This window comes from Fusarium sambucinum, chromosome I, assembly GCF_050947815.1.
Source record: "Fusarium sambucinum isolate potato_lamoka chromosome I, whole genome shotgun sequence".
Classification (NCBI taxonomy): Eukaryota; Fungi; Ascomycota; class Sordariomycetes; order Hypocreales; family Nectriaceae; genus Fusarium; species Fusarium sambucinum.
The window spans coordinates 5,664,113-5,679,854 of record NC_139294.1 but is presented as its reverse complement, the minus strand read 5'-3'; the positions used below and the strand labels follow the sequence as shown (position 1 = coordinate 5,679,854).

General features: G+C 48.6%; 4 protein-coding genes across 4 annotated transcripts; all 4 read right to left on the bottom strand.

The window, feature by feature from the left end:
• Positions 1-44: 44 nt before the first annotated feature.
• Positions 45-924, bottom strand: FSST1_004520 (N-acetylglucosaminyldiphosphodolichol N-acetylglucosaminyltransferase anchoring subunit ALG14; the record flags this gene model as incomplete). Its single annotated transcript, XM_083230703.1, has 2 exons — positions 45-743; positions 793-924. The coding sequence occupies 2 exons, from the start codon at positions 922-924 to the stop codon at positions 45-47; spliced, it is 831 nt and encodes a 276-aa protein (XP_083087950.1).
• Positions 925-1,515: 591 nt separating this feature from the next.
• On the bottom strand, positions 1,516-2,786 carry FSST1_004519 (P-loop containing nucleoside triphosphate hydrolase protein; the record flags this gene model as incomplete). The annotated part of the gene is made up of 7 exons (XM_083230702.1): positions 1,516-1,695; positions 1,755-1,937; positions 1,988-2,068; positions 2,126-2,191; positions 2,243-2,270; positions 2,326-2,603; positions 2,661-2,786. The coding sequence occupies 7 exons, from the start codon at positions 2,784-2,786 to the stop codon at positions 1,516-1,518; spliced, it is 942 nt and encodes a 313-aa protein (XP_083087949.1).
• Positions 2,787-3,178: 392 nt separating this feature from the next.
• Positions 3,179-4,766, bottom strand: FSST1_004518 (FAD dependent oxidoreductase-domain-containing protein; the record flags this gene model as incomplete). Its single annotated transcript, XM_083230701.1, has 2 exons — positions 3,179-4,075; positions 4,131-4,766. 2 exons carry the CDS (start codon positions 4,764-4,766, stop codon positions 3,179-3,181), a joined length of 1,533 nt encoding a protein of 510 aa, XP_083087948.1.
• Positions 4,767-5,787: 1,021 nt separating this feature from the next.
• Positions 5,788-10,215, bottom strand: FSST1_004517 (inositol polyphosphate kinase KCS1; the record flags this gene model as incomplete). Its single annotated transcript, XM_083230700.1, has 2 exons — positions 5,788-7,684; positions 7,757-10,215. The coding sequence occupies 2 exons, from the start codon at positions 10,213-10,215 to the stop codon at positions 5,788-5,790; spliced, it is 4,356 nt and encodes a 1,451-aa protein (XP_083087947.1).
• Positions 10,216-15,742: the final 5,527 nt, after the last annotated feature.

The following is a 15,742-nucleotide window of genomic DNA, read 5'->3' as shown; positions in this document are numbered from 1 at the left end:
GCCTCTTGGGTTGGACCAAATCTGTCCCATTCTCCTCTTTCCAATCAAGTTTCCCGCCGAGCATTGAACACCAGTTCGCCACAGTACTCGACCTGGTATTTTTCAGCAACCTCCTTGTGCTGCACCAAGACGTCGGCGATGCCAGTGTAGTAGAAGAGCTTTCCAGTAAGGCTCAGGGTGGTGATGCGCGCCCAGGATTCGATGTAGATGATATGCATGGAGGTCTCTGGGACCACATGGAGAAGCTTGAGCAGATGAGCGGCCAATCCAACGAAGAAGCCAGTGGCAGGACCGTTGGTGAAAATGCAAGTAGGATACCGCACCTGAGCTCCGACATCGTTGGCGGGGGGGTTCATGAGAGCTGGGAAAATGTCGAGAATGCTGAGAAGAGCCGTGAAAGGGGTAGTGAGGAGTGACTGGTGGATCTGACGGGCACGAGTAACGGTGATGGTGTCGTAGCTTCCAGGCTGCGTGTCTTTAGCGGCGCACAAGGCTCCCAGCTCATCTTCGTAATCTACAACATGGTTGGCAGACATGGTATCTCCAGAAGAAATGAGATAGCGGCGGTGAAAGTTCTTGAAGCTGCAGTATCCATCGTCCATCATCATGAGCATCTCCTTGGTGTGGCCACCAGAGCCCATGACGAAGAGATAGTACTCATAGAGGTTGTTTCGTTGATGGAGAGTAGCTTGCTTGCTACGCTTGGAGTTGCGACGGGCTTCGGTGAGCTTAATGTGACGGGTCTTGAATATATTAGGTTTATTTCGATGCTGAGGGCGTGCTTGAACTTACAGAAAAGAAAATGAGGATAAGATTGAAGATGAACAGACAGGCAGCCAAGGCATTGGCTAGCTTCGAATTTGCGATTATGAGAAGGGCGAATCCAATGCCTCCGGGGATGGCCAAGATAGTATTGAATTCCATGCTTGCGAAGCTGACTTATACCAAGTCAGATGTTGATGAGACCAAGTATTCCAAATGGGGGAAGAAGAAGAAAAGGGAGTCTTAAGTCTTATAGACGTGCAGCAAAAAATCCAACTTTTCTGAATTCTGTTTGAACCATGCGTGATTAAGATTCAGAATAAATACAAAATCTTGGGGATGGAAGGTAGTACAGGCCCGTTATGTTCCATCATCAGTGTTTGACAGTGGCCCTGAAGTTGAAGGCCATCATAAAATGTGGCCGCTAGAAGAGACGAGACGAAATTAGTGGTCCAGGTTTATGCTATTTTAACCAGACTCTTTATTTTGCACGATAAAGCTTAGTAGACATACTCTCACTATTAATCTGTCAGGCACGGCCCACAATCCAATGTGAGTTGGAAGTTACCCTGGATCAATTATTAAATGGTATATGAATCTAAACCACCACTTGATAGTTGCTATTAATCACCCTTTGAGCTTACATCTCAATTGTTCTGCTATTCCTTGACCAAATTCCATTCAAAATCATTCCAACAGTCATCAAGCAATCCACAGCCATTAAACAAATCGCACTTTGACATCGATCCGTTCTCAAATGAACCGACGTTTCTTTTTGGGAGCAACGACCTCATCTTGGAGCCACTCCTCGCCAACAATCTTTCTCATAGCGTCTCGTCCAGGACCATCAATCACGTCTTTCATTCCTTCACCAGTAGCAGCTGAACATTCGATGTATTTCTTCGCTCCGATTCGCATCGCCTGCCATGACGCCTATAAATAGTCAGATCACTTTCTCGCAAAATACTAAAGTTAATAGCAGAGGAACACACCTCTGTAGAGCAGACGCAGCAAGTTGGATATGCCATCAACTCTGAAGACAGATCCATTGCTGAGCCAGTTCGATGATCTTCCAAAAAGCACTGATCGCGAATGTCCTTCTTGAGACCGACAAGATACAAGAGTGGTTCAAAAGTGGGCGTCTTGGCGAATCCGTGATTAGACGCATGATGCCACTGCTTGGGTTAATTCTCATCTCATCACTAGACAGAGATATTGCACGTACCCATTGGATGATTGTGTACATGGACATCTTGTCCGAAATGTCAAAACAGAGGAATATAGCATCCCATTCGATATAGGTCAACTTTTCAACAGTATTCAAGTCTGGTACGCCTGAAGTGTCCTAAATCTCCATGCGTACAGGCTGGTCATGGTAGACTCGATCGCTGACATACGTCTCGTACAGTGGACGGGCAAAGGCATCAGACTGTTGATGTTAGCTAACCAACTGACTAACTCAACACGAGATATGACTTGCATGAGGAAAGTAGCCATAACGAGACCGACTGTACAGAGTTAGCACGTGTGTTGATATTTGTTAGTCATGCTGTATCAACTCACAATAGCAGCGATGTCTGCCCAGACCCTTTGCTACCAACAAACAAAAAGTTCAAGCGAACAGGCTCACGAGGAACCTCAACTTCCTCTTCCTTTCTCTTGCGTTTGCGACTGAGCAGAGTGAGCAAATTGCGTCGGTTACTCTCTGCACGTCGTTCAGTCATGCCTGAAGCAGGACGACTAGAGGGTGTAGAAGAGCGCCCGAACAAAGGTGTAGCTGCACGGAGGAAACTCAGCCGTGTGGAAGGACGGCGTTGAGGTGGAGAAGCTTCACGAAAAGTCTAAAGTTATAATAAATCAGTCTGGAAGTTGAGTATTCTGTGAGAATGAGGATCTACCAGTCGTGTTGAAGGGCGCTCGTCGAACCCATCGCCTTTAAAAGGATCATCGCGATTAAGACGACTCGGAACGCGCTGGCGCCATGAGTCGATGCGTTCCTCCGACAACATTCTCGCCGCGGACATGAGGAACAAAAGAGTAAATCAGGCGCGCGATGAAGTAGTCGATACAGAGGAAGAATAAAATGACCAGTTGCATGTTGTGATGAGCTATACCAGGAGGGTTGTTGTTGGATGCAAGAAAGAGTAAATGTCGAGAATGTGGGCAAGAAAAAGAAGATGAGGAGAAGCAGAAGATTTGATTTGCTTTTATAAAGACATTGACATTGGTTTTAAGAAGAAAGTAAGGATAAAGGTTGCTATAAAATTCGAAGTTAATTTCGTGTTGCATGCGTTCATTTGCAGCTGGCAGACAACTGGCAACACTCATGAAAACTTGACGAGCATAATAACTCACAAATCTGCGCAGTATAATATTAAAATGGCCAATTAGGTGCCTACCCAGGTAATTGGGAAGCTCAGAGTTCATCCATAGCATCAGCCACATTCGCAATATCCGCCCGTCTCAACCTCGCATCATCAACACTTAACAGATCCTTAGGAAACCACTCCTCCAACTTCCCCCCAGGTCTTCCAACACCCTCCTCCAGATCATTAACCTCTTTACCAAGAACCATAACCGCCAATGCCGTTCCGCAAAGCCAAGCCCAAACCATACCCTCACCGCAGAATCCCGCAGCTACCCACTCCCCCGAATCCTTCTTGACAGGAGATCGAGGGGCTCGTCCGACGAATGGCATCAAATCCCCCGTGAAACCGATGATTCCAGTCCATGCTTTGACGAGCTTACTTCCTTCTCCCCATTGCGGTTCGAAAATGGTCGGCATGATGCCTCGGACGTGAATCAGAGGGAGGGCGTGCGTTTGGCTGTCGTCCCATATTCCCATCTGATCAATGCCCTCATGGCGACTTCGGAAGAAACCTCCGCCTATCATGAGATCACCCGGTGTTCCGTCTGGTCTATCTGGCTGCTGTGTCACATAGTCAAAACCCGGACTGTAAATCGGAGACCATGAGCGGTTTCCATGGGATGATGGGAATGAAGCGCCAGGACGTTGGGCACTCATGTGAGCGATGGCGCCGCAAAGTGAACCTCTCAGTTTAGGGAGCAATTGGCCTGCGTGAGCGTTGGTAGTGTGGACGACATGTCGTGCATTGATGGTTCCACGACTTGTTTTGACTGTGTATGTACCATCTGCAGTACAGGTGACGGTCTCAACTGGTGTGTGAGTGTTGATGCTCAGGCCAGAAAATCGCTCGAGAAGGTCATTCCACACACCCGTGATAAGTCGATATGGCCACAGTGCACCAGCTGTATAAGATACAGCACCAGCAACAAGTTCATTTGCACCAAACTATCGCCATCAGTATCAGCACTTGACTCACTCACACACAGAAACCAAGACTTACCTGCTTTCTCGCCTCTTCACCCTCCCAGATCGTGTGCTCCTCCTCGGGCAACCAGCCTTTAGCCTCAGCAACTTGCTTCTTCGCACTCTCAAATTCTTCTTGCCCCAAGAACAAATCCACAGTATCAACTTCTCTTACATCGCCGTGTCCGATCTGCTCTCCAACCTGCTTCATCATGTCCAAATGGCGTCTCTTGAATCTGACGACCCTGCTCGCAACCTCGGGTCCTAACCGACTACGAAACATAGAAAACTCACTATAGGGCGAACTCTTGACATGCCCTCCGTTTCTTCCCGTTGCGCCGCTACATATCTGCCTTGCTTCGCAGACAACGACTCTCAATTTGGTGTCGGAAAGCTCGAGGAGCGACTTTGCTACTGCTGCTCCTGTGATGCCGCTGCCAATGATGACCACGTCAGCTTCTTGGGGAAGCTGGTCATCTTGAATGTCGCATAGCGCGGGAAAGGGCGGGTCGTCGAGCCAGTATGAGTTTGTCGGGTTAGGAACAGGAAATCCAGGTTCTGAAGAGGCCCTAGCAAGAGCGGATGAGAATTGCTTGTGTAGAGCCAAGATGGTTTTGACGCCTTGAGAAATGGCCGAGGTTGTTGACCGAATGGATGATATGACGGCGCCCATGTTTGTTGATGGCTGTCAGAATGAAGTGGATGAGAGACAGCAAAATAAATATATCGTATTAGATTAGTGACTGACAAGGTTACATACAACCCGTGGATGGAGCAACCCTTTTCCAGTACTACGTATTGTATTTGAGGTAGAACAGAAAGGCAAGGACACTGGTGCCGGCTATAACAATCAACCAACCCACTTCAGCTTATTCCGAAGTGTCTATTTTAAGTAAACTTCCGGCTACTGGGAGCAATGTCGTGTCATTACGCAAATCTGAGTTGATCGTGAGGACAAAAATTAATGCATCTAAAAGGTCAGGATGATAAGTAAATGGCCTGGTTGTCTCTTGTTACGTAGAGTACACATTGTATATAGTCTCCATTTCACGATTTCACCAATCTAGGGATAATCAGACTTGATATTAGACCGAAGACCTTTTAATTCGCATTTTATCTACCGTCTAAGAGCTACCTTGCTGTGCCACCAGGAATCGCCCATTCACTGCCGTCAAGTGCAAGCAGATTGCAAATAAAAAAGAACACCATCAGCATTCTGATTTTCGTTTCCCTTCCCCAACACCAATGAAACAATTCGAGAAAAAAAAGACACTCCCCGCGATGAGGCCAAAGCCATCAATCGCTATTCCTCCCCCTTGTCCCTCCACTTGTTTCCAGCTTAAGTGAAGATCCAGTCGACAGTAAAACCGGGCTTTTCAAACTCCAGCCCCCTTTTCCTGTTCACTGTTGCGCCATAACCGATGCAGGGTATGTTTTGAGATGAATTCGACGTGTCTAAAAGACACAAATCATGTTCCTTCTACCCTTCTGAATTTCATTCGAATCCTATACACCGAGAATCGTCCCTGAAAACTCCAAGGGCCCCTGCTGGAAAAGAAGTCGGCCGTTGATGAAAAAGCAAACAAAACCAGAAACTCCGCCAAACCAAAAACCATTTGCAAAACCATCCAGATGAAATAATGGGTATCGGGCACTTCCTCTCAAACGTACACCGCCGTTGTTATTCAGGCCAGCTAAAGACTGGCCACCCCATGCTCAACGTCGAAATCCCCGGCGTAATCCATGTGGCTTGAGAATCGTCCATATGGATCAAGCCCCAGCTCCTGTCTCACATCGCGTTGGATCTGAAGGAAATATCTTCGAAGGCTTCGAAGGCCCTTAAGAAATCCGCCATCAGGTTGACCCGGGTTCTGCGGGGGGCATGGTTTGTCGTCAATGTTATCAAAGGGAGTGACGCTGTTGGCAAAATCGGCAATCTTGAAATCAATCTCCCTCTTGTTCTTCGCCTTCTTGCGTGGCGTCTCCTCAGTATCAGTGGCACAATCGGTGGTTGACTCGTACGCAGTCTCGTAATCATCATCCTCCGATGTGTCACCGTCATAAAACATGAGCAAGCTTGCTGCGTAAAAGCGGTATCCACCCAGCTTGCTCACAATTTGCTCCAGTTGCCCAAGCTTCTTAAGTACAACTGGGATATGTCGTAGAATGCTATGCAGGTCCTGGCCATCGTATAGGAACTTTTGCAATGCACCTTGGAACTCATTTCCAGCTTTAAGCTTGCGGCCGTAATACTTGTCCTGGAAATCGTACGTCTGCTTCTCGGCGTTCCACACCTGCAAACCACAAATTCGGACTCCCAACTCGGCCGATGTCGTGTTTCGGCACTTTTCCGTTTGCGACTTTTGCTTCTTCGGAGTGGCCTCTACACCATACTGTCTGGTGCCCATCTTGAGGTCCATCATGCAAGGTCTCTTCATTCCCGATGTAAGATCCTCCAAGAGTAGAAAGTACTCGACACGATCCTTTTGGGTCTTGGCCTCTTTCGGGTTGACTGGTCTGGGTACCCTGGCAAACTCTGAGGCTACATCATCAAGAGCCTGCTCCGGCTCTGTTGACTCAATGGCGAACTCGTGTTCCGGCTTCAGATGTTCAAGATACTGTGAATGGTGATGGGCGCCGTTTGCTTCCGAAGAATGATGACCTTCATGGTGAACCTTCGAGTGTCGTCTGGGCTTATCCTCGTTGTCGCCCTTGTATCCAGCGTCGTCGGCTTCTTCAAAGTACTTCAAATCGCCTCTTGGTTCTCGAACATCCTCAGGCTTGCGACGTAGACCACCAGCCGAGTACCTACGCTTCTTCTTAGCAGCGAGGGGGTTGTCCTTGAGTGTTTCGATTTCAGGAGCACTAGTTCCCGTCACATCCTTGACTTCTTCGGGAGCCTGCTCAGGTTCTGACTGCACAAATTCATCCATGCCTGGTCCGAGATCGCTGTGTGAGTAATGATGCGAAATCTTCCGTTCCGAATGGCAAGGGGTATCTGTATCATGCTCATGCATGAATGGCGAGTCGCTCTTGATCAAAGCAGGGTCAGAATTGGTGGATCTCAAAAGACGCTGCAAAGTTGGGCGCGGAATAGACCGTTGATGCGGCCGGCGGTGTCTGTGAATCTTTACGGGTTCCTTGAGGAATGCGTCGTTAAAGACCTCGTTCCTCAATCGTTTGTTAATCATAGTAGCACCCCAGCTGTTGGGTCGCTCGTCCAAGGTTGGCCTACTGGATGTCCCGGACGAGGGCACGCAGCGGTTTGACAGGGTTGATGTTGAAATACTCTGTCGTCGATATTCCCTTGGCAACGGCATCGGCTGGAGTAGATTTCGGGGCAAAATGTGCCTGTTGTCGTCGAAAGTCACTGTCGGGACAGGGATGTTACTACTCGCAAGAGATTGACTAATAACCCTGCCTGTCGGTCTCTCGGGCTTCGCTTGCTCTTCCGTCTGCTCCAGTTCATGCCTACAAGCTTCAAGCTTTTCCTGCGCCTTCTTTCGCTCAGCCGCTGCAGCCTCGTCCTTTTTCGACGTGCTCTTTCGGCGTGCCTGCTTTTGAAAGGTGACATTCAGCACACCGATATAGCTGCAAATGTTAGTATTTTCAACACATGATGCAAATGACAGGGTCGCAAAAACGCAATTTGATGGAACCTACCGAGGAAGGAAAGGCAGCAGATCACGGTGGTATCTCTCGATAGTCTCGTAAAACTCATTTTCCCTATTGTTGAGTTGTTTACAAACAGCCCTTCGAGAGAATCTCCAGAGGGTGGTATGGCCACCAACTTGATGTTTATACGGAATGAGCTCAATCGCCTCAAGAGGTTCTTGAGGGTCGTGCTGATAATCATGGACATGGTCTTCATACTGGCTCACGATTTGCGGTTGTTTTAAGGAGTCGGTTGTCACTGTGATTTCTTCCTCAATGACAGCGCCTTCTTCACCTCGCGCAGGAATAAGATCACCGCGTGTCAGGGTCAGTGCCTCACGGGAAGCGTGGCGAGAAATACCAAAAGGCGGTTCGTCCTTCTCATCAATGGCTTCAGGCTCAGGCTCGTCGGCTTTGACGAGCCACGGACGTTGATTACTTTGTGACAGGGACCGGACACGGATACTACGGGCCGCAATGCGGTCCTGCGGCTCACTTACACCAGATTTCTGCGCCTCTTGGTGGGGCAGAAAAACAGCAGACGAGATCTTTTCTTCCCCAGATTCTTCGGCTTCCCCATCTTCACGAGATCCGACTTCAGTATGAGCGCTGTCAGCCGAGTCCCGTCTCGCATCCACTACTTCGGGTTCACGGGTGCCCTCGGCATCGGTAGCCGGAGTCGGCCCCACAGAACAAACCGGCTCCACCAATCTGGTCTGCTCGTGCCCGTGTTTGGCCTGGGATGATGGCTGCACTTGCAGGGGCGTAATGTCTGCGGAATCGAGTGACTGACTGACTGGCAGAGAGAAATATCCATCGCTAGGCGATGTGCTAACAATAGGGTGTTCGTCGAGCGGATCCGATAGCAAAAACGTAGCTTCGCGATCTTCCGGTGGAGGGCGAGTGGGTGTCAAATCCTTGTCAGAAGTTGCAGACTGGGGCGCCTCGCGCGAAGCATGCTGGTGACCTTCATCGAGAGGAGGCAACTTCTCTTTGGGAGTCTTGGTGTCTTTGCGACGGAGTTTCTCCTCGGCCGGCAACCCTTCTTTGAAGAATCGCAGACTGTAGCTCGATTTGCGACTGCGAGCATTGTGTTCCAGACCAGCCATGGCCTCGGTGACAGACTTCTCTACCAAGCCGTCCTCCTCATGGCCTTCGGCAGAGCCAATTGACCATATTTTTTCGTTCTTCTCGGTACCATTGCTTGTCCAGTGTGGCGGCAACTTTCCCCACGGCACCGGCCTGGCCTGGGTATTTCTAACATCTTCCGTCCGCGTCGGCACAGGTGTCTTGGTAGATGAGCAAGTCTCGAATTGGGTCGGTCGATCAGTAAGGTCGGCGGCGTATGTTGTAATTGAGGGGTGGTAGGAGTCGACCGACTGTCTCTCCAAGTCTAGGGATGTCGAAGTCTTGCCACGAGACCCATCCATCTCGCGATGGTCAAGAGCGCCTCGAAGTGTAGCAAGAGTTGAATGGTTGAAGGATGAAGGGACGCTCGCAGCCTCGCGAGGGGCGAGCGACGTCATTGTGGTGGTGGCTGTAGATGATCCCATGTTGATAGATTCAGAGGTGGCTCTCGTTAACGGTCGAGGAGCGGTGCGCTGAGCGGGGACATTGTGATGAATAGAGTCGAATGGATAGGAGGCGCTGTCGCGGTCGTACTGGGAAGCGAACGTCGCTGGTGCTGTTGGTGGTCCTGTCAATGAAGATGGACTCGACTGCGCGTTGGGCGAGGTGGATGTCGAGATAGTCGATGAGGGTGAGGCGGTCTTGTTTAGGTTAGACTGTCGAACGCCAGGAATAGAAGTAGTTGTAAGGGTTGTGGTGGAGGATGAGGTGACAGGAGAGATGGTTGTAGTAGTTGTAGTGGTGGTGGAGGGAGAGAAGGATTTTGACTGCTTGAGGTTTGTAATACCACGGGCAGAAGCCAAGGCTTGGGTCAGCAGGGAAGGACCAGATTGCCTCGGTATGGAACCTGGGCCACGAGCCTTCTTATTACTAGAGGCGGAAGCAGAGGCGATGGGGACGGTATCGGTCTGGTCTAGTGTGTCCCTGGCATTGGCATCACCATGGGGCATGTAATGAGAATCAGACGGAGAATCAAAATCAGGAACAGGCTCAGGATCAGGATCAGGATCAGAATCAGGCACGTTGTTGGGCACCTTGTCTGCAGAGGGTGGCGGTAGGAAGGGAGAGGTGTGAGTAGTGGTAGTAATGTTGTCGGCTATAGGATCAGCGACAGCGACAGCGGGGGGTTGACCACAGCGGTGCCCTTGATGGGTATCGGTATCGGTATCATCAACTTGATCATATTCATGATTGGGGCCAGCAACGACACGGCTATCTGTGACAGCGCCTGTGCCTGGAACAGAAGTATCTGACAGGGCACATGGCACCGATTCTGATTCTGGCTCGCTCACCGGTACGGCGTGTGCGGCATTTTCGGACAAACGATGCGGACTGAACATGAGGAGGAGGACATCTGGCGCGACACGCTTTACTGGGAAAAAGGAAGAAGGAGAGAGAGAGTTGCGAGTAGGTTTGTTTGAGTTGAGAGATGGGATTGAAAGACGGGTGGATGCTGGTGGAGGGGGAGAATTGAAAGGCAACTAATCCAATGGGCTGGAAGAAGTGGGCGTGGAGGAATGATTCGTAGATACTGTGCTAGGGGGCCTGGACATTTAATTTTTTGGAGGGGGGCGGTAAGGCAAGCGCACCTAAAAGTCGAGGTGCTGAACAAAGAGGGAGGGGCACTCTGTGGTCAAGGCGGGGGGGCGTCATCTACCAGTTCAGTGTATCTGCCCGCTGTATACCGAGTACGGGCAGGCCTGAGAAACATCCATCAATACGGGCTGCGAGCCAGTACTGGAATGGATATTCAGCAGTACCTGAATTGAGAGGTTGCCTCTCTGGCGGGGTGAAGTCTCAACTATGCCCTAACTAATAAACCTGGGTTTAATCAGACTCCCGTCCATCGGCTCAGATGCTTCCAGTCCTTTCCCAGTTCGTCCCTGTCCCATTTCGCGGGGTTCCGGCTTTCTAGTGGCTGTCAGTTCTGTAACTCCCGGAGCCCGAACATGATCAAATTGCCAAGTTCCGGGCTGCCATTACTCTTCCCCGGCAGTCTACACCGCAACTAAACAGACCAGCCCTCGCCTGGATGAAAGGATTTGCTTGTTCAATAAACGTACTGCAGTAATCAGCCCTAGCAGAGCAGCATCCTTTTTATACACACACCACTCAAGCCGAAATTCGAGTCCAAGTCCAAGCCTCAAAGTCTGTGCTTGTCGCAGGAGTTCAAATTCCAAGCTGCTGGATAATAAGCCGAGCCGTAACTTGTGTGGACCCTAATAATGGGACAGACGGATACGGACCGGCACAGGGGGAGGTAGCCCATGTGAAAGAGAGGTTGGATGGAAAGCAATGGTACCTGAAGCGTTGAGAGATGCTCAAGCTCTGTTATCTCAGACGGTGAAAGCAAGGGACTCGAAACCAAGTTGTCTAGAATATACAATTCACATGCTGAGGAGGGGAGTGTTGAGAGAAACTGATAAGACGGACTGTCGATATGGGAATGAAGGGGGTGTGGCTTGTTAATCCCATCCAATTGATCACTATCAATTGCAGCCATGTGGATTGCAAGCAAGATAACCGGGCTTCTCGAAGATGTAATTCTAGGGGACCTTGATGTCAGCATTATAGACGGGAACTAGGAAGAAAGAAAAAACATCCGATCGAATCCGTACCTGAATTTGTTCAACTAAGAGACGATATTTCTTCAAAAACCCATCTCATCACAATGAACCTTGGCTATGCTTATCGGATCTACATTTGATTTACACACGCTTCAGCAAGACAGACCTTTGCACTTACATAAGTCGGTGCATCAAACATCACAGTACATTAGTTTAGTGCCGTCGCATACATACATACATAGCCCGGTCCCGCTGTGGAAGAACGCTCCGCAAATATGCGTAAAGCGTCAGATCCCCCATGCATGACCTTATCATTACGGAGCCGAATTGAAAAGTCATTGGGCACTCTTTTCTCTCTAAAAAGGGGGACCCGCTATCCCGTTGCTGCCAGAGAGTGGATGATGATTTAATCTGACCCTAACGGCCTAAGGGGGTTGTTAAACACATGTTTCACTTGATAAAGGTCAATGGCTGATAAGGACTTTGTTCTATATACCTAGGTAGTCTAGTTCTTCTATCTCTAGGTGTCTTTATCTACTAATCCTAAGAATGAATGATTTACTATGCGATATTCTGATAGATGCTAGGCTCGCAATAAGAAAAGGCTTCAACACGAAGCTGACGTATCTTCTCGGCCTCTTGGCGGAACCCGTAGCTCTGCAACTGTTGCACCGGCCTGGGTCATTCTTGTGTCATTTCTTTTTTCCAAAATACCTAGCTTTTTTTTTTTACTTTCAATTTGGTCACGCTGACCCTCCCTCTTTCGCTTGCCTTAAACCACCGCAAGGGCCTCCTCGTCGAGGCAATCCATGTTCCTTTACATGGAACAATTGATGGTTCATGCTGGCAATTGGGTCATATGATTGGACAATTTGATATAGTAGTTGATTTTCGTACGCTTTGATGAGGCTACAAAGCTACTAATATTTGCTAGGTTATCCATGACGGGTTCATGTCTATCATTCATAGGAGATACAGAGTACTGACAACTGAGAAAGATGAAGTGCTGAGGCGTTGAGAAGGTGACGTAGTATAAAGTTTCAGACCCTTTTGATTCATGCTCAATGAGAACATGGCGTTGTTATGATTTCCTCCAGGGACTAGGATCTTAAGACGAGGTTCTCACGTCGAGCAGAAACAGCAGTTCTCAATTGTACGTAACAATGTTTCATGCAAACTACATGTCACATTTCTTTTTATTGTCTACCCAAAAGTGTTGTTGCGGACATCTCCGTTTGTATCACACAGCATCAACACAGTAACAGCCGGATCATTATTGACAGTTCCAACGATTCTCTACACATTCTTCACCCCAACCTCTTTCCTCAATGCTATTAAAGGCTATCTTAATTCATTCTAGCGCCGGAGCTTTCTTTGGTGGAATTTTAAAAGGCGTCATGTGATGCTTCAACGCGAGCCACCAAGATCATGACATGTTCCAATTATTTCATGATAGTGTTGAATATGCATACAACCAGATCACCTGCGCCAAACAGTGTCGATTTCAAATCGCACATCACTCCAATAATCCCTTGACCCCAGATTTGCCAAGTCCAAGATCCCAGCAACTCGCTTGGCAATATCTTATGGCTTTTAGAAACTGGGGAGACACGTGCTTCGATACTGGTTCGATGATGAGAAACCCGGTCTGAAGCTTATAAATTCCTGGCTGATATTACACGGCATTCACTGCGGCCAGTAAAGGTCTCGACTGGTGTCGTCCTGCCACGTCCAGCATTTTCAGTCGCTGATGGAGAAGCATGGACCGCCCGTCGGATTCCCGCCCTCATCATCATAGCCAGCTCATCATCAAACGATTCTAATGACACGATGAAGCCCCCGGAGACACGTTTTGTACAAACTCCGGTGAATGGCTCCAGCCCTTGTTGTGCGGCGCTTTGGCTGAATTATGGTTTGTAGCTTTCCCCTGAAATAGTGTTTAGAAACATGTTTGTTCCTGGATCAACTTATCCTAAGTCAAGGAATACGCATTGATTACGAAATGAGAATAATCCATATGCGACGCTGTTCTGATATCCTCTGTGGAGGGTGTGTTGTTAGGAGTTATTCAGAGCATCGTTGTCATGATATCCTGGCTCATATGTAATGGCCCGCAAGAGACAGGACAAGATAATTCTGACTGCAGAATTTAATGCAGCGCAACGCGGCTATCAATGCCACCAGGAGCTTTCATAAGACGATGAATGCTACATAGTACTACTGCAATATTTTACTAATTGGAATTGTGCTGTGTCTTTGATCCGACGAGGAGTCGTAAGACATGGAGTTACCCTACACCATCGACAACTCAACCCACCTGATAGTCCGAACAAAACACTGCTGATAAAACCCACGAGTGGCATCAAACTTCATTATTTCGTCTAAACCCAACTTGTGCGCTTCAATATCTAAACCATCCAACATTCTGTTCTAAGCTATAGTAGCCTATCCTGTGGCAGCACGTCCCATCCCGCTAGAGTAGCTCTCACCAACACCATCACCAACTGACTATCAATACCTCTACCATGGTAGATGCCCTGTACTGAGACATCCTTGCCTCAATTGTCCAATCAACAAAGCTGACGATCTACCCCATGTTTTAGCTAGATGTGTTTTTTGTGTTTATCTCAACCCTAGAAGACGTGCATGTCACTCCCTGACCAATCGTCGTTCTTCTTCCAACAACGTGCCTCGACTTCACCTTGTATGACGTTCCAGAGCTCAACTCAACACAAACCCTCCTCTGGATCTCGACATCTTGTCAAGCAAAGACACGCATGCACACACCCCTGGATAAGTCTCAAGTGACAAGTTGATCTAAAGTCGTCTCAAGTGAGACATGCTCTGTTTGTTTGGCTCAGGGCCGATTCAGGGGAAACGGGAGGCGAGAGAGACCGCGGACGTAAACTGGTCCATCAACGCCCTATGTCGTATGCTTCTATGTCACTCTGAACTCCGGTCTTATCTGATGAATGCCATTGATGCAGCCTTTAGCCGTCTCGACCGGTTAAAGATCCGGTCGAGTGTGACTATCTGTCTGGAAGTGCAGAGCAACCATAATTCGCACTTGATCAGAGTCAGAATCCCTGCCACTCAGCATTCCACCTTCGCACGTCAATGTTGGAAAATTTACAAAACGATGGATACAAACCCACAGAACTGAAGATTTTGCAGTCATATGACTCTTACACGATGGGTCTCTGTCTGCCAAGCTGGCCTCGAAATCGAGAGACGAGAGACGGTGCCCTAACTTTCCAACAAACTCTGACCATGACGAGATATTGTGTGGAATTACACCTCTCAGATCCGACTAATAAGATCTTTCCGTTCAAGCAGGCCTGTCTTCCCGGGACCGGACTGGGCGGACAAGTTCTCCGCCCTGGATTCCGCCATTGTCGCTCTTAGCTCGGATATCCAAATAACTTTGAAGACGAGGCGGACTCCATCCCAAGGCAAAGCAAATTGTGAATGCACTATTGCATTTGGTGTCAAGGCATGATCCCAGAATCCAGAGACACGTTCTATCCTGCTTCTAGTCTACCCGACATAATCCCTTCCGGCCCTGGACTCGGTTGGAGCTTTTACTTCATGGCACGCTTCGATCAAAGTCATCGTCGATCTAGCAACCTATCCACAAACAGTTCTTCTAGTAGCCATGTGCTCTCCGGGCATGGTTGCACCGCCAGGGGCGTGGATTCAGGGCGCAAAAGTATGCTCAACGTTGTCCATGTACCTCCCCAGAATCCAGACAAACGAAACTTGGCAAAAGTATTACTCGCTGTCATGATTGACATTGGAAGATCCGTTTGAAAGATCAATTATAGATCTGTGAGTTGTCATGGCTCTGACGAATCAGATCCGGGACCTCGGGCTCATGGGCCATGGTCGCAGATGTAGGGAGACAGCATTACATGCCATGCGTTATGCACATCTCACTGAAACCGGTGATTTGTTTAATGAAGCCCTTTGCTTCTTTGTCATGTTTAGCATTTGAAAGAAGCGGTGTCAAGATCGGATGCTAAGGAGATTAATTTCAAGTAAAGTTGTCTATATAGCAAGGAAACAGGAATGTTGGTCGTCGCACGTGGTTGTAACAATAGGCAACAAGTCTCTCCGGTAAGTGGTTTCATTCGCAACAAGACATGTTAGTGCAGCGGCTTGATCTTGTTGTTTGTTGAGATGAACCTTACTCTGGACTGTTGCTTCTTTGGATAGCGGTCACTCATCAAGGTATAGCCGCTCATGGGCTGTAATCAGATAATCTTCTTAATGTGATTTCGCATCAAATGGTTCTACACTG